General features: G+C 44.2%; 1 protein-coding gene across 1 annotated transcript in view; it reads left to right on the forward strand.

Moving 5' to 3' along the window:
• LOC137917696 (intermembrane lipid transfer protein VPS13B-like) overlaps window positions 1–25,606 on the forward strand; it is a 303,427-nt gene that overhangs the window by 180,508 nt on the left and 97,313 nt on the right. Inside the window, exons 32-34 of the mRNA XM_068760421.1 lie at window positions 14,276–14,479; window positions 19,426–19,552; window positions 22,442–22,585. Of these exons, the coding sequence (XP_068616522.1) occupies window positions 14,276–14,479; window positions 19,426–19,552; window positions 22,442–22,585 (475 nt within the window). The remainder of the gene's footprint in view (window positions 1–14,275; window positions 14,480–19,425; window positions 19,553–22,441; window positions 22,586–25,606) is intronic.

Here is a 25,606-nt window from a genome sequence, read left to right on the forward strand (position 1 = left end):
TTAATAAATCTGAAATAATAATGAAATAATAACAATAATAATAATAGGCTTTATTTATATAGCACTTTTTTAGAAATGAAATTCCCAAAGTGCTTTTGCAGATAATAACAAATGAACCATACAAACAAAAAATACATAATAAACAAACATTCATCAATGTAAAACAGGTGTTTAAAAGCAACAGTGGCGTCAGGACACAAGTGATGAGAAGAGGTACCCAGCAATAATCATAAAATAATAAAACAATGCTAAAAAATAAATATAAAAATAAATACATTTAAAAATGTAAATAACTCTTGCCTTGGTTTTTTGGGGGGCCTGCTAATATAATATAATATATATATATTCGTTAATACATATGTGTACTGTATATTGATACCATTACTCTGACTTAAATATATTTTATTTCAGAATTCCCTATTGGCACACGATTATTGTGAGGAACTTTGCATTGCATTAAGAACACATTTTCATCAGATTTCATGATGGACAGTAGAAACGGCGCTGAGCCCATCCAACAATCACCAGAGGTAAAGCAGTTTTAATTAACTCATTGAGTGCCAGCCATTTTCAACTCAGATATATGCTGTGCCCCAGTTTTCTCGCATTTTCCACGATATTCCAAGCCCCACAAAATATAATTGACTGTGACTATGCAAATTAAAAATTAAAGTCTCTTCTTTCATCAGAGAAAAGTGTGTTTCTACCATTTTTCATTCCAGAGTTACTGGCCGTTGAAGAGAGGCAGAGTTCAAAGTCAGGGTTGGCGTTGAATGTTTGGGTTTCAAAAAACGTCTTTAGATGTAAATGGCACTCAAAGAGTTAATACGAGGGCTCGTGAGGCTCGGCGTCGTTCCAGCTGCACGCTCCTTTGGGCCTGGGAGACTGAGGCAAGCAACATGCAATGGAGAAGATAGGAGCGAGACCTTTCCTGGTCCACTGTAAATCATTTTGTTCCATTTGTTTCTTTCCCATTCATTTAACCCTCTCTCCTCCTCCCTCATTTCAGATGTATTCCCATGTTCTCCGTGTCATCTGAACCGAAAGAAGATAAAATATGCAAGGATTGGAGGGTCAGCCAGAATAAACGTTGTTCTTTTTGTCAGTCCAGCAAACGAAACACCTGGTGCTGCTAAACGCAGCGGACATATTTCCGATCAGCCTGACTCTCTGGATTTAAATCATACACCTTCTGTTAATAAAGTTTGCCCTTGAATTGATGTTTTGAATTGGACAGGATGGGCTGTGTAAAGCCAGTAGTGGTACAGAAGGGCTTGTGTTGAACCATCCCTCAAACAGCGAGTCGTAATGTGAACAGGAAGTTCAGACTCGGCCGCTGAGTCCCGAGGTAGATTATTTCCCCCGTCACCTTTCTTCCTTCTGGACGTATTCGTGTGTCCTTCCTTTTGTTGAGATGCAGAGTGATGCATGGATTTATTTTCTTCCAGATGATTCAGCGAGCATATCGCATGACTTGCAAGCTGATTTCCTGGAAGGGGAGAGAATGTTGTTTGTCTCGACGGCTGCAAGAGCGAGGGAAACACTCGGCCGATGCTTCTTGCGCTTAATGTTACAAGAGTGGGACAGAGTGGAGAGACGGATGACAGAGAAACCGATATTGAATCCAGGAAACCGAGGAGTTCAAACAAGCCAAACCTGAGTCTGCGCTCCACCAACCCTCCTGCTGTTTGCCTAGAGCCGGCCCCTTAAAGAGATCAGAAGGCATTCACATGGACACAGAAGAGTTATCGCTGCATCTCTTCACCGTTGTATCGTCTAATCTTCTGTCCCTCTAATCCATTGTTGAGGAGCCTTTGGCCGCAGGTCTGCAGCGTCTCTGTGTACGAGTCGGGAGCTGTACACAGCATCGTGTGTGCTGTGTTGTGGTGTCTGCTGACTTCTGTATACAGCCTGTGGTTCATTCCATAAATATCTGTGGCCTCTGTGATGTTATTCTCAGGCCCTCGACTCTGTGAGAAGATTGCACCACAACACTTGTGTTCTTCGGCTCGCAGTTCGAGGTTTAGGGGGGATTAGGAGGGAGAACCCCCCCTCCCCCCCAGCCTGGGCCCCGCTATGCATTTTTAATGCCCATTTTATTTTCACATCATTCCGATGTAGTGTGCAGAGAAAGGAGGCAGTATTAGGACTCACCACAACGGAATCAAACAAGTACACCGCAAAGTCTTTTCCCTCCATTTCCTTTTTGCACAGTGGAGGTGTTGAATGAAATCTCTGTTGCGAGTCTAAATCTGTTATGGATGGAAACGGATGATCCAGAGAATCATTCCTTGATTTTCAGAATGCCTCGCCTTCGTTCGGGCCGCACCCTGAGGTCACAGAGGTCATCCGGTTTGTCTATTTGGTGAAGATGCTGTAAAGCGTATGTCATTGATTTGCTCGTGTGGCTTCATAGTCCTGGTCCTTGGATGCTGAATTGGATGAAGACTTTTATGACCTCAGTGTTACCCAATAAAAATTGGTCAGAGAGATAGCCCTCATATTTTCCTCTTATTATTTATTAGTATTGATTTCATGTTGATTTCTTTTGAAGCTTTGGAAGCCGGTTCCCAGTCTTTCAATTCTTTGGAATCTTTTGCCATTTTTGCAAATGATTCAAAGCCTCAAAGTTTCGATTTATTTCACAAAAAAAAGGAGGACTGCAGGGCAACTAGTAATACTTGCAAAGTGGATACAACATCGAATATATATGATGTTTTATGGATGTACTTTACCTGTTAGTCCTTTCCAGTAAAGCAAAGCATTATTCCCAACGGCTCCCCTTCCTGTTTTTCCTCGTTCTGCATCGACATCTGTTGCCGTTGGGAGCAGCTTGGATTCCAAGCTTCCCGGAAACAGCTCTTGTGTTTTGGCTTATTGCTGTCGGTCAGGTTGGGATGCATACTGACAGAGGCGAGAGGATCACCCCTCAGCTGTCCAGCCCTCATAAAAGGGCCTGATCCAAGGGTCGGCTTCCTGACCACGGGGGGGGGGGGCTCCGTGCTAAATATCTGAGCCTGATTGTGTGTGTGTGTGTAAAGGGATCATCCTGAAGCAGGATATCAGGGCTCTAAGAATACACCCGGAAGCTCTGCGCCCAACTGCAGCATGCTATCCACACATTTTACCGGCGCTACCTTGTCAAAACTTGCTGCGTGTTCACGTTTAATTGTAAGTGCGTTGCCTGTGTGTAGTCAAAGCCCAGGCTTGTGCTACGTTGTGTTTCAGTTCCTTTTCTCCCTGCTCATGACATGTTGATGTTCTGGCATCCTGTGCGGTCGGTTTGAAGCTGCCGCCGCTCTGACAGGGAGACGGACTGGCCGGTCAAACAGCAGCAGCAGCTCCAGGTGGACTCTCAGGGGAATTCAGGAATACTTTATTGATAGTCATCGTGTCACCCGGTTTCTTTGACTTTGCATGGAAATAGCTGAACCTGAGCCATGTGTCATTTCACACAACGAGGTCTAATGGAGAGTTGGAGAAAGAGTTTTGGACAACTTGTCTTTGCGTATTAGAGTGGCAATTCTTTGTGTGTACTTGTGACTTGGTGTTCCTTTTCTAGTGGCTGTGGGTGGGGGTAGGGGTTGGATGGGTGGGAGTGTTTGGGTTAGTGGAGAGTTGAGTAGAAGAAAGAGGGAAAAAAGTGAACCTCAAGAAAGAAGGAATGTGCCGATGCTTTCAAATGTCCATGTGTGAAGCCACAAGCTCCTCTGTGGCTCCGGGAAGCCAATATGAAACCGGTGGCATAATTGCCTAATTCTCGTGTAACAAGAGGCCCATTAAAACCCCAGGAGGCCCGGCCAGACTTAAAGAACCAGAGGCTGGCACTGAAGTGGGCACAGAAATGTATTCCTCCTCTCAACACCACACTGCTTCTTTCATGTTCACAATATTATCAACTGTAATGTGTGTGTCTTGTTCTGCTACTTAAACCATCGGTCTTAACACACGATTTTTCCTGTTCAATAAACTCGCTCTGTTTGTGAATGGGGAATGTCCCGTGTTATGCTCCTGTGGTCTGGAGGCTCTTTTTGGAGGCTTGAATGAGTCTCTTCTCCAGCATGCTCACACTCTGGAGATGCATGCAGGCTTGTACTGACACTGAGCTCAGTACTATACTGCAGTGGAAATACTATTGTTTTGACCTTGCAGGCAACCCTTTGCAACAGGGCAGGGAACTGAAGCCCCCGTCTACGATCTCTTTGAAACTATGTCACGATCCACAGAAGGTGAGAACCCAAAAGCATGACACAGATCAGACGTTCAAATGTAGTTTAATGCAACAGGCAAAGTTCAGTAACCGGATAATCCGATAAACAGGCAGATAGTTCCAAGCAGGGGGGCGTGCAGAGACAGAACCCACAGAGTGGGAGCAGAGGTCGGCAGAGTCTCAGTCCAGACAGGCAGTGCAAACCAGAGGAACATGCAGGAGGGCAGAATCAAGGGCACGGGCAAGGTCATCCACAAAGGCAATATAGATATTAATAAATGGCTGGAAGGATATAGAACAGAGTTAAGCAGGACTAGTCAGCCGCCGCGACACACTAACCCGTTCACAATGTTTTACTCTGCCAGGATAGTTATGATTTCACCATTGTGTGATTGCTGGCTTGATCATTAGTAGGATTAATAAATAAAGGACTGATGGAAAGAGCTCGTCTGGGTTTGGATCCTTTGACTTTGCTGCCATGAAAATCTTGTTGTTTTGAAGACGAAGCCTCGGACAGCTCATCACTGCATTATGTACATCCAATTTCATTTTGATTTAAACTTCCATCTGAGTGTGTGTGTGCGTGTGTGTGTGTGTGTGAGAGTGTGTGTGTGTGTCAGTCAGTCATGTGCATATAGCTACAGGTTTGAGAGAACCACAAGGGGAAATGTGAAGCCACCGTGGAGACAACTCTGCTGTGGTGGTCCCTTTTCTTCTCCCCCCCCACACACACACACACACACACTCTTACTGTCATTTTATCATTACTTACATGCACAGCTCTATACTCTTACACAAGTATCTAAGTCGAACATCACCTTGACCAAATACGTTTATATATTTATGCAGAAACGAAACGTCCTACTGATGTCCTCTTCATTCCTCTGTCATGACGGGTAGCCAGTGTTCAAAACATCAACGCTTCCCCCTTGATATTTTTCCATCTCCTCTTCTAAGAACTGTGATGGTATTTGAAGCGCTTTGAAAGCAGTTTTTTTAAGGCCTCACATTATGTGTAGCATAGTAATGGGATATTATTAGCATTCTGAAGCCGCAGAGGAGTTTCTTTTTTTTTAAGGCTGGTTTGAAGGTTGTGGGAGACATCCAGCTGACGCACACATGGTGGACAGATAGACGCACAAGAGGCTCACACATCACAACGACATGTCACTTTCTGCACAATCACAACACACACAATACAAAACATATGCGTGCACACACACACAACTCAAGCACACCGCTCCCTCACAACATTAGTTTCTTTAGTCCCATACATAAGGCTTGCCTCACATTTTGTTCTGCACCATTAAACTCTTCATAAGAGTGTGCTCGACTCTCTGAGGTCTGCTTCATTCCATGAATGAATTCTTCCTCCACTCCATCCAACCCTAACAGATCTACTTCAACTCCAAGGCTGCTTTCTGTTGCATGATTCAGGCTTCATGCATCTTCCTCGCCTCCATCGTTCCCCTCCTTTCAGCCTCTCCATGCCAACGGGACACTATAGAGCGTTTCCCCTCTCCACATCACGTATTCTCTCCTTTTCCTGCCTCTCTCTGCAGAATGTCTTCTGTTCTCCCCTTGTTCTTACCCCCCTTCGCTGTGATTCCCAGTCTCTCTCTTTTGTGCAGGATGTTGTTCTTCTTTCTGTTTTGCATGTGCCCTTTTCTGTTCTTCACATCCCACTATATTTACTCTCCTCATGGCTCCCTCTCCCGAGTTTCTCTCTGGTCAGCTCACAGGATGCTGTCGAGCATTTCCTGCCACCAGGGCTGCAGGAAAGAGGCCGAGCCATTTGATGTGCCATCTTCTCTAATTTTTTACACCTGGACAGATTTTCTGCTCAACAGAAGCACTCCTCCTTCGTTCTTCCTTTCTGCCCACAGAATCTCACTGAACTTCTATTATTTAATAATAAGATTTCCCTCATTCCTCTGTTCAATAGGTTTTTAGGACTTCGAGTATAGAGTTACAGTAAGCTGACTCATCACGTCTTTGTTTTCTCCTGAATCTAACGTCCTGCATGTTTTTAACTTTTATCTGTCCTCCTACTACTTATTTTATTATAGCTGTCGTTTTTTTTCCAGTCCTTCTCTTTGTCCATTAAAGCTCCCCAATGCCTGCTGCTCTTTAGATGTTAATATGGTGGCCATACATTTTGGCATCATGTTGTTTGAATGCCATAGTTTCACATCACTGCCTGTTTGGAATTGTGGTTCATCAGGAGCCTGTCCCGCAGGGGCCACTTCCTCCCCACTGTTCTGGAGTCACTGTACCAAAACAATGAGAGAAGCAGGGGAAATGATTACAGAGGGACAGGACAGCGCTGTCTTCTACTCCTGATCTCTCTCTCGCTCTGTCTCTCCTTTCACACTATCTCCCTGTGTGTTCGCCTCATGAAGGGGGATTTGTGTTTTCATATCTTGATATTTTCAAATGCATTAATTAGAGGATTACTTTCACCTCTGTTCATTTCAGTATTTCAGATTTTATTGAGTCGTTCCAATCCATTTGTGCTACATTTTCATTCTAGACTTTATTTAACTTTCAATGCTCTTTGGTCTTTTCTTAAAATCAAATCAACAGCATTGCTAAGGGAATTAGGTAAGCGTAGAAGCCCCCCCCCCCCCATGTGATTTTCACGGTAAGTGGGGGGGAAAGGGGGAGATCTCCCATAAAGAAATGTCAATTTGTGTAAATATACTCAGTGGTTTGCATGACTGCGAGATCCGCTTGAGAATTATAAACACTGGCGCTGCAGCCATTTACAAAGGAGGAAGAATTAGCCGATGTTGGAAGCATGTGTGCCCCAGATTATTGTAATTATTTTATGCTGCGTTTCCCTGTTGACATGAAAGTATTTTGGACACAATGTCATCAGAAAGCTCTTTATTCCACACCAGAGACTGGAAGGGTGCTTTCATATACTCAAACCTGCCTCTCAAAGCTTGTGATTTAAACATGCGTTTTTAATTCCATTACGTCGGCGCTTCCAGCAGCAAGAGTTTGTCTTCTGTTTCACTCTGCCTTTTGTTTTCTGGAAAGGGATTTGTAATGGAACAAAATGTTGTTCTAGTGAATGCGATCGCTAGTGAGGAGGACCTACTGTTTGAGCTATCCCATTACATTCATACATTAAAGCTGTAGCCTAGGTTAACCGAATCGAGCATGGCCATCATTTACAGGACTTTCTTTTTGGGACGGGTTTTCTTGATTCAGAGATGTCGTCAAAAACCCTCATTTTCACAGATAAAAATTAGTGTCTTCATAAATACACAAAATGTTGCCTGTGTTTGTAGCAATGTGAACCAGCTTTGCAATATTGAATCCCTTAATCAATATCAAGTTGGGAAAAAAACCAGTAGTGCTTCATGCTCTTGGATCCATAAAGTGGGCCTAATTTTACAGCTCCATAAAACACCCTCCTTGCTGGAGTGCAGCTCGAACAATTTATGTGCAGGAGTAAATCAGCAGGAAAGCTCTGAAGACTGTAACCATCTACTTGTATCAGGCGGAATGTGCGTTGTGCATGTGAGCGTTTTGTTTTCATGCACAGTGCTGTTGCATCTTTGCTATAGAGTCTTTCTTCTTTTGTTTCTACATGTGCTTCTCTGTCTTCAGAGCGTGTCGTTGCGGGCTTTCAGAGCCCTGTGTGTTTTCACTTTAGCTTTTCAGATTTGCAAATGACAGGATGAATATACTCCATGCACTTTTCTTTCATGACAGGCTGGACACTATGTCTGAAAAACATGTGAGGTGCAGCTGTAGCAATGTAAATCTCCGTACCGTCATTTAGTGTCCATCTGCTTGAAAGTGCATCGTGTGGAATGCATACGACATTTTGGTCCTCTGTACATCTAAAAGGGTTGGACGCACTTCAGGCTTTGTCAGTCCGACTGGTGACGAGGGACAGACTTTGGATCTGGAATCTTCCTGCAGAAACAGGATCATTTTCCTTTAATTGGTGTAAAAGTAGCATTGAGGTATGTGCCTGTTCTGCTTTAGCCTGGTGAAAATGACTGCCTCTGAGGGCAAGCCAGAAACGTTGCAGCTCCTGCCATGTTCTCTACTGCTGCCAGTTATGAATAATCTATTCCACGCATATGTTTATTGATTCATTAAAGATAAGACCTTTCAAATTGAAATGGCGGTGGGATTACGTCATTGTGAAACTGTTTGGTGGGGACACAAATCTGGTTTCAATCTGATGTCTGAGGAAGTCGGCGGTGCGTTCCCTTCACACCTCTGCATCAGGGACCTACTGCTAAAACTCACGCATGACATGTTCTATAAAAGCAGCATTATGTCTGTCCTCAGAGCCGGGAGGCGGAATATCAGATCGGTTACTGCGAAGAGAGGAAGTGAGTTCACAAGCTCAGACCCCCTCAGTGTTAAAATAGTAGCTTTGTCCTGCTCTTTTATTCATTTACTTTACTTCAATATAGTGTTGTTGAAAATCTAAGCACCAAAAACACTTGTTCTCTCTGTAGATATGCTGCAGATGTACCTGCTGTACAGTAACTTAACTTACTGAGTGCCAGCCATTGTCAGCTCAGCTATATGCTGAGTGCCCAAGTTTTTGCTCATTTTCCCCGATTTTCCAAGCCCCACAGAATATTCTATATGTCTGATGTGTGAATACGCCCTACGGTGAAACAGATAAGGTGCACACATTTCTGATGCTAATAAAATATAAACATAAAACCACACAGAGGAACATTTACGCAGCAGTAATTAAATTAAATAAAATAGTACAGTAAATTAGACAAGTGAAAGTCTCTTCATGAACAGCATGTATTCTTATATGATTTTAGATAATAGTGCAAGATAAACAGATTGGCAAACCTATCAAATGAAAGATTAGAGTCTCTTCTTTTATCAGGAAAAAAAAAAGTCTGTTCCTACCATTTTTCGTTCGGTAATTTTTGGCCGTTGAAGAGAGGACGATTTCAATGTCAGGGTTGGAAGTGAATGTTTGGGCTATAAAAAAAAGTATTTAGACGTGAATTGCACTCAAATAGTTAAGAAATGGCCACACAGAAATATAATGTGTCTGTGTGTACAAAGCACAACAGTAACCCCCCCCCTTTATGGGCCACTATGTACCTCAGAACTAAATGTAAGTTTGGAGTTGCAGCAACATCCTGGCTGATGATATGTGGTATTATTTGACTTTAGAAACACGTTCTTGTCAGTTACAGCGTGTTAATAAATGAGTTGGTGTCGGCGGGATTCTGGCAAATTGCATTTTTCAATTGTAGGATTTAATCCTGGAATATGATGAAAGGTTATCAGATGATTTTTTATAGCCGCTGGCATGTGAAGGCCATGAAATCCACATTTGGCCAAAGCCAAATGAAATTCCTTCTTTGCAACACAGACTTTCTAATACAAGAAACAGGTTTCGAATTAGTGCAGGATGAGCCTGTAAATCACACCACCATGGTGAGCACGTGTCAGCCAGCGTGTTCACAGCAACATGTCTGATTGTAACTATGTTTATACCGATACAGCCTCTTCGGTATGTAAACGCATAGCAGATAAATATATCCTGCAATTAAGATATGTTGACATCAGACTCCAAATGCTGACTTTTGGTGTACAGCATGTCATTGTAAATAAAGAAGGCCTTCTGCAGCGCTCTGTCAGCTCCTAGTTATCCCATGGCATTGTCATCTGGGCTCGAGCTAAGCCTTGCTTGTATTGTATATAGAAGTAATAGTCTCCCTGTAAGATCTTGTGTAAATATGATACAATCGGTCGAGTATGACTGTCTTTAAAGTGCAATCATCCTAATGAATAACAGGCTTCTGTAGAGAGCAGCAGCCGGGATGAGTAATGCCGTTTCATAGGAACGTGTCAGTGCATCAGAGCCTTTTTTATTCTGCAGCAAAGAAACACTTTATGATTTGTTTTGCACCATTGAAAGAAATAAATCAGCTATAGATTTGAATTGTTGTACTTGGCCACAAGTAAGTACTTTATTATTGCCAAGTATGACAAATTTGGAGTGTTGTCGCAACTTTGTTGTCTTGGATATTTTGTTGATTTTATGACTGTGTTTGACTCATTAAAAAAAAAAGTGCCCAGTCATCAAAAATGATTTTGGTAGCAGTGGCATAAAGAAAATCCCCGAAAGACTTGGTCTTATATTCTGCTGACTCGTCATATTCCACGACATCATTTTCTCCTCTCCGTCCAGGGGCTGCTCAGCATTCTAATTCAGGGCCTTAATTACTATAATTGGTGGATGCAAATTAACAGCAATTGGACTTGACTGGAGTCATAAATCCACAGCTCAGAACTTCTGGCACACTGGAGCGGACCAGCGTAGGCAGGGGTGCTTAACTTACTAAGTAATTGCAAGTTTAATGAATCATAATGCTTGTGAATTCCCCCTCGGCATACGAACTGGGCCAGTGGGATTCCGCTTTAAGCCACTGGGAGTCCTGGCAAGCAGAGGGCGAAGCACTGCCCCCCCTCACAATAGGGATGCCGCGGAGGAGCTGTTGAATCCTGATGGTGTCACATCTGCTGGTTATGATGCTGCTTTCACAGAAACGTCTCGCTTCTTGAGTGCAACTTTGGCTTGCGAACGTAGCCGCTGTTAAGACGCAGCCGCACGGTGGTCGTGTGCGGCTGTAAGGCATTCGCCATCGTTGTTCCACTCGCTCTTGAAGTTCAAACATACAGTAGTTGGGTTGGTCTCGATGCAAAGAACGTGAAGCACTTGTGAAATATAGCATATCTGTGCACAAATCTAATTCGGCTTGACTTGGCACAATTAAGTCTGCGATAGCAATGAAATTTCTAGTCATTACGTTTGTCCAAGCCGGAGAGTTGAAACAGAGGGCACTTAGAGACACACACTTAGAGACACATGCATTTACATACGCTCCTGCCTCTGTTGAACATGTAAGTAGACGTGTATTGCATGTGATTGTTGGGGAAATGGAGTGAAAAGCAGGTCTAGGGTTGTGGGTTCAGGTTGCGGGTTTCAGAGTGACGAGATCCAGAAGCCGACCACGCATGGTATAGCCCTGGTGCTTCCTGACCCGCTGGCTCGGGGCAGGGAATGGAGATTGGATAGAATTTGAGAGGGATGGTGGAAGGACACTTAAAGCCAAAGGCCAGAATGCACCCTGCCCCTCTGCATGAGGCTGTAACACAGCCTACCGGCATGCCCTGAGCCTCAAGCAGATCCCAATGTGGTTTGTTTTACAACCTTGAACCGGAGTTCAGAACCTTAGCGTGGAACTCAGACTCTCTGCAGACTCCACTTTCACTCTTTTTCAACAAACTCTCGTACTTATTTGCACGTCGATGCTGTTCAAGGTTGTTGTGAATAGTTGCAACTTGTTTTACATTTAATTCACTTTGCTCTTCTTGCAATTCATCCTCTCCTGTCATGCAAGTTCTTTATACCTCGTCTGGATGTTGTTTTCAAAGGTGCGCATGGGAGTGAAGGAGATTCTTTGCCTGTTTCACATCATGGCATCTGCAAGAGCTCATTAGCTGTTTATCAGTTAATTGTGCATTGGTAAATGAGTGCGTTAACTTAACTTGTGTTATGCGTGCCCTCAGAGGGATCCTCCTTAAATCTTATTACTGCCTGAACACGCACTCCCGAAGCTGCTGCACGTGAAGGAGTCGGTGCTCCCACGCGTCTGCTTCATAACTGATCATGATTGATGCGTTGCCTGGCACATGTGTAGATTCAAAGAAGTCTAAACAGAAGGACCAAGCTTGCAATTAATTATCCATTTGAAAATGTGTCTGCATATTTTCTGTTTCAGAGAATTTGGAAAGTCTTTTTTTTTTATTAAGTATCAGAGAACTGCTGTTTCCCAGTCTTGAGTTGAGCTACATAACGCTGCCATGCCTTTGCTGTTTGGTCTGCTGTGTCCCAGTGCAGGGCTAGAATTGGATGGAGGCTTTGACATTGAGCCACAGTTATTTTGGACCGGAGCCCTCCATATTTCAGGTCTGATACGAAATCGGACCGGTGGCTTTTCAGACTCCACTTGGGTTTAAATTGTGTCAGCAGAGGGAGCGATGTTTTTTACAATACTAGCTATCAATGCCATGGAACAGAGAGTTCTTGCTGAGGAGCTTTTGATCTGGTTTTATAAATAGCAGAATTTTGTCATAAAAAATAATGTTTCGGTGGTATTTTCCTGCAATTAAAATAAGGTTGGCTCAGGAACAAGGACAGAACTAAGTACTTGCGTTTGAGAAAGGTTCCCCCCTCCTCCTTCCCTCATCTGTGAATGCATGTCATTATTTTCACTTTACTCCATATTTTCCACATGGTAGAAGCAGGCAGAAGTCTGACAATGACATGTGTGACCCAGCAGAAGCGTGTATTCCACCTGCGTTGCCCTGCATGTTTTTAGTTTGTTCCTGTATATGGTGGCAAAGGGAGTGCCGCACTTTCCCAAGGCACACTCTGATTCCTCTTGGCCAAGCCGTGTGGTCTTCACATGACCAATCAAATATGTCAACCCGCCAGTGTTTTCCCCCCACATGTACAACAAGAAAATCTGGCTTCAATTATTATTGCACCCCAAAGGGAACTTCCAAAATTCCTCCCCTCCTCATTTGTCAGAAATGAAGCTCTCTCGTTTCCTGCGATTGGCTGAAATATGTCTTTTGATATTAAATCACACCAGTTTCCACATGCTGCATGACCAAGACAAATGTTGATCATATTTATTTATGTCATTGGAGATGACCCCGCAGCTCAGCGATGCAGAGACTTGGCTGCAGACTCCTGTGTAATGGTGATTATGAGTGAGAGAGTCTCCTAAATAAGCTGAGGCAGAGAGATCATTTGGGAAGCATATGAGGTAACTGCGGTTTGTTTAATGTGAAAAATACAGTTGGGGCGGGAGGCGGGGGGTATAGGTAGTGTTACGAAATCCCTAATGAATTTAGACTGACACATCCCACCCAAATCTTACAGGGCTCTCACTTTGATTTATGTTACACTCTGTTGATAAATGTGGTTCCAAATGTTGATTAAGGCTCTGTTTCGCTTGTTTGTATGTCAACAAATCCGGCTCAATCCAGTTATGCACCTCTGATCTCCCATTGCCGTTGTTTTTGCGCTTGGTGCTGATTGTCATAACGTCACGCTCTGGTCGAAGCCTTTGCGCCGTGGCTGAGGGAGGAAACACTATATTGGAAATTGCCGTCGACGTTGCCGAAGCAAATAAAACCGCTCGCGCTGCCACTACATCTGTAGCCATTTTGAGCCCTTATTTATACCATTTAAGCTCTCATTTGAATTCACCAGTACAAATAAACACATCACAGCGAACCGAAAGCCCTGATGTCATATGCAGATGTTGAATTTTGATTATGCCTTTTCTTTGAATTCGTCAGGATCTTGTCTCCCAAAAGCAAAATAGATGACCTCATTATTCCTCGGCGCTGTTGGGACGGTGTTTATTCAGGATTCAACTGCCCAGTCTTGACATATCTACACATCTATTCTGCCATATCACAGTTTGCGTACAGAAATAGAAAGCGCGTGTGCTAGTCTCCAGGCTACCGTGCTGTCCAACCAGGGGTTTAAGATCTGTTTGCTGTCAGTGATAAGCTGGCATAAATCAGAACTTTTATAAAAAGGAAAATGATTTCACCTGAGGTCTGGGGTTGTTTATCTGAGGCCTGGCTGTGCAAGTACCAGAGGCCTTTGATTTAGTCATAAATCATGCTGCATGAAACTTGTGCTACTAAACCACTGAGCAGGCAGAGGGAAGAAGTAAAGCCAGCGGCGCTTAGGGACGGCTGCCAGAAGCTCTTTACTGGTTCGGGCTAACAGACTACCTGGACCGCTCCTGGAGGCATGCACCTCATTCTAACTGACTGTATAAAGTACAGCCTCCACAACAATAAATAAAACCTTTCGACTTTAATGTTTGGACTTTTGACACCTTGTTGGCTCGTGCAGTACTCGCTGCAGTATGTTGCTGTCCTGATTGTCTTAGCCGAGCTGGGCCTCGCCGTAGTCGGTGAGTTTCCAGAGATGCAAAGTGAATCCATCTCCTGTCCTTCCAGACGTGCGTTGAACCTCGGCATCCTACGCGACCCAGGCTCGGAAGTGGAGGACCGTCAGTACCAGGTTGACCTCCAGTGCATCAACATCGGGACAGCTCCTTGGGAGCAACTCAAGCCAGAGAAGGAGGGAATCAAAGGAGGAGTGTCAGCGGAGAGTGGGAGGAGCTCCCAGAACCCAGCCCTGGAGTGGAACATGGCCAGCAGGTCTGTATTAGCGTGCGAATCACACTGTTGGTACAAGGGTTTTGTTGCCCTGTTAGTTTAGGGAATAATTGTCAGCGCATTTGAAAACAAATCATGGTCCGCTTCGAAATGTATCTCTTATATATATATTACATCATGTACTCTGCATTATATTAGTGTTTTATTTATAACTTTGATTAAAATGCTGAAAGCAGAGTGCAACAAAAATGGTGATAAGTCATTCTGATGTACAGATGTTTGCTGCTTCAGATGTGAGAACAGGCTAATTTTGCCTCTGTGCTTGGAGTCAAATTGAGGTTGTGAGCTCTAATCCTCGAGAACTGCCACTGTGTTTAATGAAGATGTCGTCCCAGCTCATAGCCACTGAGTACAAACCGCTTTGACTACTTGACTAGAGTGCTTCAGCTGAAAATGCCTGCATGACCCTGAGATGCTATCTGGGGTAGAATGACATCAAGTGGATCGATGCCATCAGTGGTTGGAATAAAAAAATAAAAACCAAGATGCGTTCTGGGGCATGTATGTAACGCATGGACACGGTGCATATTCAAACTATGTGCTTTGCGATTCTACATGTTTGGGTTGGCCACATGTGCCTCTCAGTGACCACAACACGCCCCGTATAATTGGCATTGGTACTAGATTACTTTGCTACACCCCGAGTCAGGTGCTGTGTGTGTGTGTGATTTGCTGTGACTGTCCCAAAACTGAGCTCACAAGTCTTGTGTGGAAGCAGCGTTTACTGAGTCAGTCCCGACCATGGAGCCTCTCCATGCAGTCATAATTACAAACCCTGTCCTTTTTTTTTATGGACTCGGGAGCTAAAACAAGCACCAGTGTAACAGCTCGTTTGGCCCCACATCCTTTTTTTATATATATATAACTCATGTCATGAGAGGGAACAGTCCCAAACATCACAGAATCACAGGCAAGGAATCCAAATTTGTTCCGTGTTGGCTAAAAATAAGCCGGCATGGAAGAATGCAGCACAGAATCAACACTGGCCTGATGGAGACTGATCAGTCCCAGGTCATCAGAGCATCGAATGAGGCTGGGTGACACACACACACACACAGGCAAACACTCAATCGCTCTCTAATCCAAACTCATACCTTTATTCATACATACTCATCTCGAAAACGGACGTTTTCTGTGCTGTATGGGTTACAGTGTTCGTTTGACCCCTCTATTGAAGGAATAATGGCCTGAACTACCTCCATGCTGGTTGGATACAACAGTGCATGATATTCATACGCATGTACCCTACAAACAACTCAGGGTTAACAGTGCATGATATTCATACGCGTGTACCTTACAAACAACTCAGGGTTAACAGTGCATGATATTCATACGCATGTACCCTACAAACAACTCAGGGTTAACAGTGCATGATATTCATACGCATGTACCCTACAAACAACTCAGGGTTAACAGTGCATGATATTCATACGCATGTACCCTACAAACAACTCAGGGTTAACAGTGCATGATATTCATACGCGTGTACCTTACAAACAACTCAGGGTTAACAGTGCATGATATTCATACGCATGTACCCTACAAACAACTCAGGGTTAACAGTGCATGATATTCATACGCATGTACCCTACAAACAACTCAGGGTTAACAGTGCATGATATTCATACGCGTGTACCTTACAAACAACTCAGGGTTAACAGTGCATGATATTCATACGCATGTACCCTACAAACAACTCAGGGTTAACAGTGCATGATATTCATACGCATGTACCCTACAAACAACTCAGGGTTAACAGTGCATGATATTCATACGCGTGTACCCTACAAACAACTCAGGGTTAACAGTGCATGATATTCATACGCGTGTACCCTACAAACAACTCAGGGTTAACAGTGCATGATATTCATACGCATGTACCCTACAAACAACTCAGGGTTAACAGTGCATGATATTCATACGCATGTACCCTACAAACAACTCAGGGTTCAGCGTCTTGGATTCTGATACTCTGAGCTCCTTTTGTTCTCTCGCTCTCTCACCATCTGCTTTGACCGTCTGTTCCAAAGTTCTCCCCTGTCGTGACTTTCTCTTGCTGTGGTGGCCAGGATCTGTTGTAAAATAGCTCTTTTACAGTAAGTAGCAAACTTGGATGCACACACGGTATGTCTTGTTCCTTGTGGCTGTGGCTGATGAACTCATGTAAGCAAGCGGGCTACTGAGGCTCGTATTGTTTTTATTTCACTCTCACTTTGTCTCTGTCGATGAGAACGGGGCTTCTTGGGGCCGGCGGTGAGGCCAGATTGTCTGGCAGGGCAATGAGGTGAGATTCTGGGCTCACACCTTTCACTCCAGAAGATGCTAAATGCCTTTTGCATGGACTCAACTTTTCTTTAATGGTTCTGTAGATGAAGGTCTGGATTTCTATTCGAAACGTAATCATGGGATGACATTACATGTATCTTAACAGTTACTTCTGTACCTGAAGTATTGACATACACGTTTATACTGTAACAATGGCTGCGTTTACAATTTACAATCCGCCCTCCTGACCACCACCGACATTCACTCGCTCACTACATTCACACAGGCAATGTGGGTGAAGTGTCTTGCCCAGGGATACAACAGCAGTGGACACATGTGCCGGAGCCAGGAATCGAACCGCCAACCTCTCGATCATTGGACGACCTGCTCAACCACCTTCCTTCTCCACCGTCACATGAAGCATTTTTATTCCGATCAGGCTTTTAATTCGATTAAATGTGTGTAAACGTTGCCAATGATCTCATTCTTTTTCAGTGGCTCCTTCTGAGTGAATGCAGCTTAATATATATCCATCTTTTCTATTTAGTCCTTCGTCATCAGGAGTCACACCAGTAGGTTCCTCTTTGCACTCGCGCTGACAAGGACAGCATTTCTGTTGCTGTTCAGGATTTTGAATTCCACCCTCACTCTCACTTGTAGCTTTCAAACAAATCACTCAGGGTGGCTGTGGCTGCCTCCTCGTTCCCCTTTCTCCGTGCCATGGCAGGAGCAACGCTGGAAGGTCTGTAGGAAAATGGGCTTTGTTGTACTGCACTTCTGTGCAGAGCGCCGTACACCACAGCCTCGGCCTTCACCATGAACGAGTCAAGACTGAGCCAGTGATTTAGAATGTTCCAACACACCGAGGAAAGGGGAGTCCATTTTTTCAGCTTTACTTGTCTGTCACAATCACCTGCAGAAATACACCTCCTCTGGTAACAAGTTGTGACACGCCACTTCCAAGGTTCACACCTTTCCCTCATTCCCTACATTGATGCCTCCCCTCCCTCCTCAGCTTTGGACTCGTGGCATGTTCACTCTTTTAGAGTTTAATTCCAGTAGTTGCAGATCTGCAGTGGCCTCAGTCCACTGACTTCCTGAGGTTTTGCAAAAAAATAAAACTTATTCCAGCACCACGGATAAACTGACAGGATCTGTCCTCGTCATAATGTGTAGAAGAAGCCCGTGTCATGAAGCCATGAACCCTCTTCATCTCTCCTGTCAGCCACCTAGTGCAGGCCTCTCTCTTTTGTCCAGGCCACAGATATCTACACTTACTGTTCACACTGTGTGGCTTTGTGTGAAAACACAGTCATTCTTTCCAACTTTTGTGCTTTGCACCACACCCATTCAATCACTCATGCACACACACAGAGTTCCCCAGCCCAGTCAGAGGACGCTGTTACTGGTAAACGGAGCCTCGCGCCTTCAAGCTTTGCTGGTGACTGATAACACCTGTCTCCTGCAACGAGACACTTTTTGTTTCAATGCCTGCATGAAGGGAGATTAGCCAACACCAATTGGCCACACGGATCATTTCTCCTTCGAATTTGGCCTCGCTCAAACTTTGTAGGCAAAGAAATGTGTCAGAAAATAATCCCTTAAGGCCACTGGTAATGCACATTTGTGTATCCTATGCGAATATGATATTGGTTCTGGTTAAGTACTGTACTTGAGGCCACCTAGAAACTGAGCTTTTTATAATCCTGGCCAGTTATAAATATTGGACACTGTACCCCTTGATTGTTTTAATAATGGCAGATGTGGCAATTAACACCACCTTATAAATCCCACTGGTATATTTGTTTTCCTGCTAACAAATGTTCCCACAAATTTGCCTTGATTCTTGGAATGAACATTAGTGAAATGAGGAGAACTGATGTGAGAAGGTCTCTATTTGATCTTACATACACAATTAAGGGGTCTTCCAACTGAGACTAGTCAAATAATGTCTCACTCTGTTACCATAGTCAAGCTTCCGGCTGTAAAAGTAAAAAGATCTCACTCTTGGAAACATTTCACAGGCCTATCCAATAAGAGAAAATCTATTTTGTGACTTCAGATTTTCATTAGTTAGAATTTTTTGAAAGGCCGATTAAGTTTAAAAACAGTGTCTGACTGTCAGCAAAGGACAAAAACGAAGGCTCAGTTTTAAACATTCTTTGGTTTTGACTGTATTGTGTTGAGTTGTCATTTGGGATGAAATATGTACTGATCACGAGGTAATCATAACACATTTATAGCAAGCAAAGTTTGGGAATGGCCCTTTGTGGTTGCTGTTTGTACTGCAGTCTCAGACTAGAACCACTTTATAACACTAAACCACTAATATACTCTTTTCAGTGTGTGTGTGTATATATATATATATATATATATATATATAGGGGGTCGTTGACTTACGACCACAACTGGTTTCGAGGTTTTTGTTGTAGGCCGACTTGGTCGTAAGTCAACCCATGTTGAATTAACGTAAGTATCTTACGCTGCACCATGATTCTATAAACGAGAAGTCGAAAGCGGCAATTTCCTCTTGCTAGATATCATGGGTGAGACCGCAGAAACTGTGGTACACTCGATTCACTCACTCGATACACTCAATGACCCCCTGCATGTAAAAACTTTGGCACTGCTGACACTTTGACCCCCTTTGTATCTCTGTTCAGTATCAGGAGGCATCAGGAGCGCCGGGCCATCCTAACACCAATACTGACTGACTTTTCTGTCCGGATTACTGCTGCCCCTGCCATCATCTTCAGCAAGAATCTATCCCCAGACTGTGGACAGCCAGAGGTCAGTCGGGACTTTACACAGCTGTTCAAGCATTCGATCGTTGTCATCAGCAGATTAGTGTTTGAAGCATACACTCTGGAAAACTATTTAAAATGTATCAAAATATAAATGAATACATATTATTTAAATTTTTGGTTCTGTGTGATGAATGTTGGGAGTCCATGCCATTTTAATTTCCACATTTGGGGATTAATAAAGTTCTATCTATCTATCTATCTGCAAAAGAGAAAATACTTCTGTTTAAAAATCAATGTTTAAAAATAGTATGGCGTCTCCTTCAAGCTCGGGTCCTCGACTAGAGGCCTGGGAGCTTGAGGGTGCTACGCAGGATCTTAGCTGTCCCTCGGACATCGCTCTTCTGGACGGAGATGTTGGACATTGTTCCTGGTATCTGCTGGAGCCATGCACCCAGCTTGGGGGATACAGCCCCTAGTATCCCGATGACTGTTGCCTTCACTCCCCACATTTTCTCCTGCTCTTCCTTCAGCCCTTGGTATTTATCGAGCTGCTGCTATCGCTCGGGATTGCTACAACTATCACTACTGCTGTTTATCCACCACCACTATGTCAGGCTGGTTGGCCGTCACCCGTTTGTCTGTCAGGATCTGGAAGTCGAGATCTTGGCTCGAGGTGTCCTCCACCTTGACTCTGGGGTCTCCAGTCCGTATTTGATACAGATGTCCCCGTACACTATGCCCGCTACCGGGTTATGTCGTTCCATGTATGCCTTGCCGGCCAGCATCTGACCCCCTGCTGTGATGTGCTCCACTGTATGAGGAGCTTCTTTGCACAGCCTGCACCGGGGGGGGCCTGTCTGGTGTGGTAGACCCCAGCCTCTATTGAGCTTGTGTTTAGGGCCTGTTTTTGTGCTGCCATGATTAGTGCCTCAATGCTATCTTCCAAATGTGCCAGTGGCTGGAAAAGGCAGGCACTGGTATTTTGTTGGTGGTACATGCCATGCAGGCTCGTCCTTTCATGATAGCCCTTCTGGCTCCTCCTCCTTACTGGGCTTCTGTTGCCTGAGGCATTCACTTAGCAGGTCATCATTGGGGGCCATTTCCTTGATGTACTCTTGGAAGGATGTAGTTTCCTCCTGAATAGTGGCCTTGATGCTCACTAGTCCTTGGCTTCCTTCCTTCTGCTTTGTGTACAGCCTCAGGATGCTAGACTAAGGGTGAAACCCTCCCTACATTGTGAGGAGCTTTCTTGTCTTGATATCAGTAGCTTGTATCTCTTCCAGGGGCCAGTATATTATACCAGTGGGGTATCTGATTACTGGTAGAGCATAGCTGTTAATGGCCTGGATATTATTCTTGCCGTTCAGCTGAGTCTTCATTCTGCTTCCTTGATGTTGTAGCCAGGCGTCTCTAGGATGGCTGATGCTGCTGCATATATCAGCTGATTGGTCTCAGTGATGTTTGCGTTAGGGATACTTAGTGCTGCTGTGTTTCAGTCCTCCAGTAGAGATTCTGATGGTACTTTTTTACTTAGCCTTGGCAAGCAGGAGGTCGCTAAGTTCCCCCAGGACTTCACAATCTCCTCTCTCAGGTCAGCTGCTCTCCCTATCTGCTCTGTCCTTGGGGCTTGGTATTCAAGCTCAAACCTTGACCTGGCGTCCTTGCTCCCCTTTTGCCCTAGCATATTTGTATTTTAGATGAGGTGCATTGTGCCTCATCAATCTCTAACTCGAGCAAGAACTAACCATACACATCTGCTCAGCATGTCAGGCCCATGCCCATCCCCTCCACAAGGTTTTGTTGAAATTGGGTCAGCAATTTTTCAGTAATTATGGAAAATGTAGAAAAATACCCGACATTGTTATCTTTCTGGATCTCCACGAAAAGGTGATGGCTTCTTTCCTGGCCTGTGCCACATCCTTCCACAGAGTTTAATATCAATCAGCCCAGTAGTTTTTGCATATGTTTTAGTTGCCTGCAAACCGACAAGACGTGGACGTGAATTAAACTGTAGATACAAGTAAACTGTAGATACAAGTAAAATACATGTTTGACTGGGGGGGGGGGCTTTACCTTGGAGTAACGACAACAGAAATGTCGTCAGAGGAATATTTTTATTCTACTTGCGTGGTATTCCCTTTTACCATGACCTGTTCTAACCATGATTATAAACATTACTCTCAAATTGTCCGCATTAAAATAGACATTAATTATGTGAGATGTCACAAGTGTTTACATTTTCCATCTTACAGTAACTTACTCATTAGGAATCCCTCAGCCAGTCTGCCGCGTAATGGAGGCTTTTGACCCGCAGAGTTCAAACCTTTTTGCTTGTACAGCTGATGTTTTCTGGCACCGCGCTCTGAGACTTCCTGCCTCTTTTATGCCTCATCCGTCCACACTAACGTGCCCCTTGACAATGTGTAACAGCTAATCCATAGATTGCACTGACATACACGTTACACACAATGTATTCTGTGTGACTGTGATTTGTGACCTCGAGACTCAAGGCCAGTAACAAACAGCGCTTTGAACTATGTTGTGTATGTGCAGCAACAATACCACTCGGTATCAAGATGCTTCTGATAGCTAATTTTCTCTTTGAATAAATACTTATTAAGATCTAGAATCATTCTCTGATACTTTTTCTCTACCCTTCTGGTATTATGACCCTGTGTGCTCACATTATTACTGATAATATCTTGTTTGGACTGACGCCTGTGGGTGGAACCCTGGAGGAGGCTGAGGAAAGAGGGGACTCGGGGACAACAGAACTAAATCAAGCACGTTAGAGACAGTAAAGTAAAGAGAGCATACAGGACAGACTTGCGGTCACAAACAATCATGTGCTGTTGAGTGTATTCCCCTCTTGCTCCACCCACTGCATCCCCTTTTACACTTCCCCTGTGCTATCTCTCCCATCTCCCTCTAGGAGGTGGTGGTGTGTGGCCACTCGCTGGAGGTAAACGTGACCAGCAGTCTGGATTTCTACCTCAGCGTTGCCCAGGTGCAGCTCCTTCAGCAGCTCCTCAGAGACAACATGTCGGGGTTGGACACTCCTGAGAAAAACCCTGAGGTAAACTCTGTAACAAGCAGATCTGAGTACGCAACACTGCTGCTGCTGGAGATTAGCATCTTGTCCAGCTGTGCCATGATCTATCTCTTCACAAACCACTGCATTGGTCGACGCTGGTGTGGATCAAACGTCTGTCTGTTGTGACCATTTTTCTGATCCAGTACCCGTCACTGTCGCCCCTGACTATTTGGACGAATCCGTCACTTTTAAATATTTACTTTCTCCGAGCAGGACAGTACTCTAATGTCACCTGTGTTTACCGTGCTGTGCTCAGCGGCAGCTTTCAGGGTCCTTCCTATTGTTTACAGGACAAGGAGCTCTCAGGCCCCATTTGCCCTGTCTGACTCCGTAATAAAGCTTTTTAGTGGAACACAATCTAAAAATATTTACCAGCTGTGATGAGGATGGGAGTGCTAGAGGAAGAAAAAGGATGGGGGGGTGAGAAATAGGATGAAATGAAGTGAGCTGATTGTTGTTGCTCCTCTCTGGATGCATTATGGGAGGATACCCGTAGTGATGTGAGGCGACAGCATTCGATCTGTAAAGTCATGGCTTCTATGCTTTAACTGGATAGGACAGAGGTCACACTTTGCCATCACCGAGACACTTATTATTCACAGAGCAGATAAACAACCAACAACAACGCCGAATTGGATGTCTTGTTATTCGGTTGGCCGATTAGCCGTCGTGTGAAGTTTGCTCTTTCACTTTTTTTTGTTGCCATTTATTTAGTTATTTATACAGTTAGGCCTAAGGTGGGGCCTGCCGTGCATCTGGTTCTGATTTGGGTGATCTCGGAGCCCTCACCCCTGACTTGTAATGATTCATGGCTTGATTCTGTTGAGGGGCAGTAAACGGCTGCACAGAGTTCATCCAGGTTCAAGGCAGAATGTGAAAGTTCAGAAAGATGCTCTTCTGGGAGGTGCCTTGGCAAAAAATTTGAAAATGCGGTCGCTCAAGTAAAGGCAGCAATGTCAACTCCTTCTTTCAGCATTTCCAACAACAAGTGGCTTCACAAGCAAACGGTCCTTCACACAAAACGTTTTATGACTCTAATTTTCTGTTCTTTTTTCTGCTCTGGGAGAACGAGCTGGGGATTAAGCATATTGTTCGAGAACATTGTGACAGTGCCTCTGATGTGTGATGTTCTTCTCCTCGGCCAGTTTTCTCACTTTACTGATGGATACAACATTTGGTTCAAAGATTCTCATCCAAGTGCTGCAATCCTGTCGCCTTTGGCTGGATTAAGTTAAATGGAAAAGACCTGTACTTCCACAGTGATGCAATATAACCATCGATCCTCTGATGTTGGAGAAAAAATAAACTTTTATATTTGCTTGTTAGTCACAGCTGTTGGGAAATGTTTTACTTTTACTGTTCCATATGAATTCTGAGTGTATTGTATCATGTTCTTTATTCATTCATGTTTGCAGTAGTGCCATGATGGAGCCTGGCGCTAGGCTCATCAGTATGTATCCGTGTGCAGCTGCATGAACGCTCATCTCAGTGAGCTCTGGCTTTCTGGGCTCTATCTGTAAAACTCAGTGTGTTTTGGTGAATGCATCTCTCCGGCTGCTTGGTCCAGGCTGTTTAAGAGGGGAGGCCTCTGTGGCTAAGACGGGGGGTGCAGAGGCTCATACTGCAAGCTGTGGAGCCCTCTAGTGGTTCATTCTGTCACAGCATCTTGTGTTTCAGAGCAAGTCGGGCTGCTTGTCCTCCCTGGCAGTGAGCTCTGCCAGCAGCCTGTCTACCCCCCGCTAACATATTAGACACACCACCATCTAATAAGCCGTATGTGCACAGAGAGTTTTGAAGTTTGGAAGGAGTAAGGTTTTTTGACATAGTTAGAGAGGACTAACTGGATAGGGTAAAACAGATGTCCACCCCCCCCTGCTTAAAGTTTACAAATACTCATCATAGAGTGCAAATGTATTTCCTTTGCTCAGAATCTGAGTTTGGGGTAAGTTTTTTTTATTGTATTTCATCAAACTTCACTTCCATATTGATCCTTAAAGTATTAACTGCTTGGTTTGTTCTTCCTTTTATGTTCAGCGATCACATCAATAGCAGATCCTGGATCATCTGGTGCAGGTTGTAGTTTTTGTGCTTCAATTAAGCATCTCTGCTCTCATTGTTTAAATTGAGCGTTGGTCCTTGATGAATTGTCTCTCATTTATTTATATACATATATATATATATGTATATAATCTAAGTGTATATGTTTTTCCCCCTGACATTTTGGAAGACCACTCCTAAACAGACTGCACAATCCCAGGCACTGATTTCAGACCGTTCCCATTGCCATCACAGCTGTGTTTTATTGTCTGGTTAATAAATTTGTTTTTTGGGGGGGGGGCTTTTGGGTTCCCTGGCAGTGCTGAGGCAAGCAAGGCGTGTGGGCAATGTATGCGAGCCATGTGTGTGATTCCATTCCTATCTGTGCACTCTGATGTGCTTTGAGGGTCGGTCCACACGTGCACAGTCACACATTTATTGCGACGCGGCCATTCTCACGTGCAGACGCTGTCCCGGGATTATTTTCTTAAATCTCTAACAGTCTGTGCCGTTGTGTGCTGCAGCCAGTTGTCCACACTTTGCCTAACAGTTTACACCGAAATCACGATGAAGCAGATTTGTTTCGTTTCACATGGCCACATTATTCAAATGTGCATTGCAGAATTAGCTATGTGAATTCATCTCTGTGTTGTTGTTGTTGTTGTTGTTGTTGTAGTTGGGGTCTGTGTTAACGATGATGAAGTGAGATCAGACAGCTTTCATCAGCAGGAGGTGCTGCAGCCAGAGAGACACATCTCACTGTCACCCAGCAACAGAGAAGTGCATCCCGTCACACACACGTAAACACACACATGTCCCAACACACATGTAAACGCACACATGGCCCTCACATTCTCTGCATGGTGACTGCCAGCAGCCTTTTATTTGGGAGCCAATGCTGTTATGCTGCTTTACGACTGAACAGCTGCTTTGCGTGTTTGTTTGTGTGTGCTCTGCAGTCCGGGC

This window comes from Brachionichthys hirsutus, chromosome 3 (assembly GCF_040956055.1).
Source record: "Brachionichthys hirsutus isolate HB-005 chromosome 3, CSIRO-AGI_Bhir_v1, whole genome shotgun sequence".
NCBI lineage: Eukaryota > Metazoa > Chordata > Actinopteri > Lophiiformes > Brachionichthyidae > Brachionichthys > Brachionichthys hirsutus.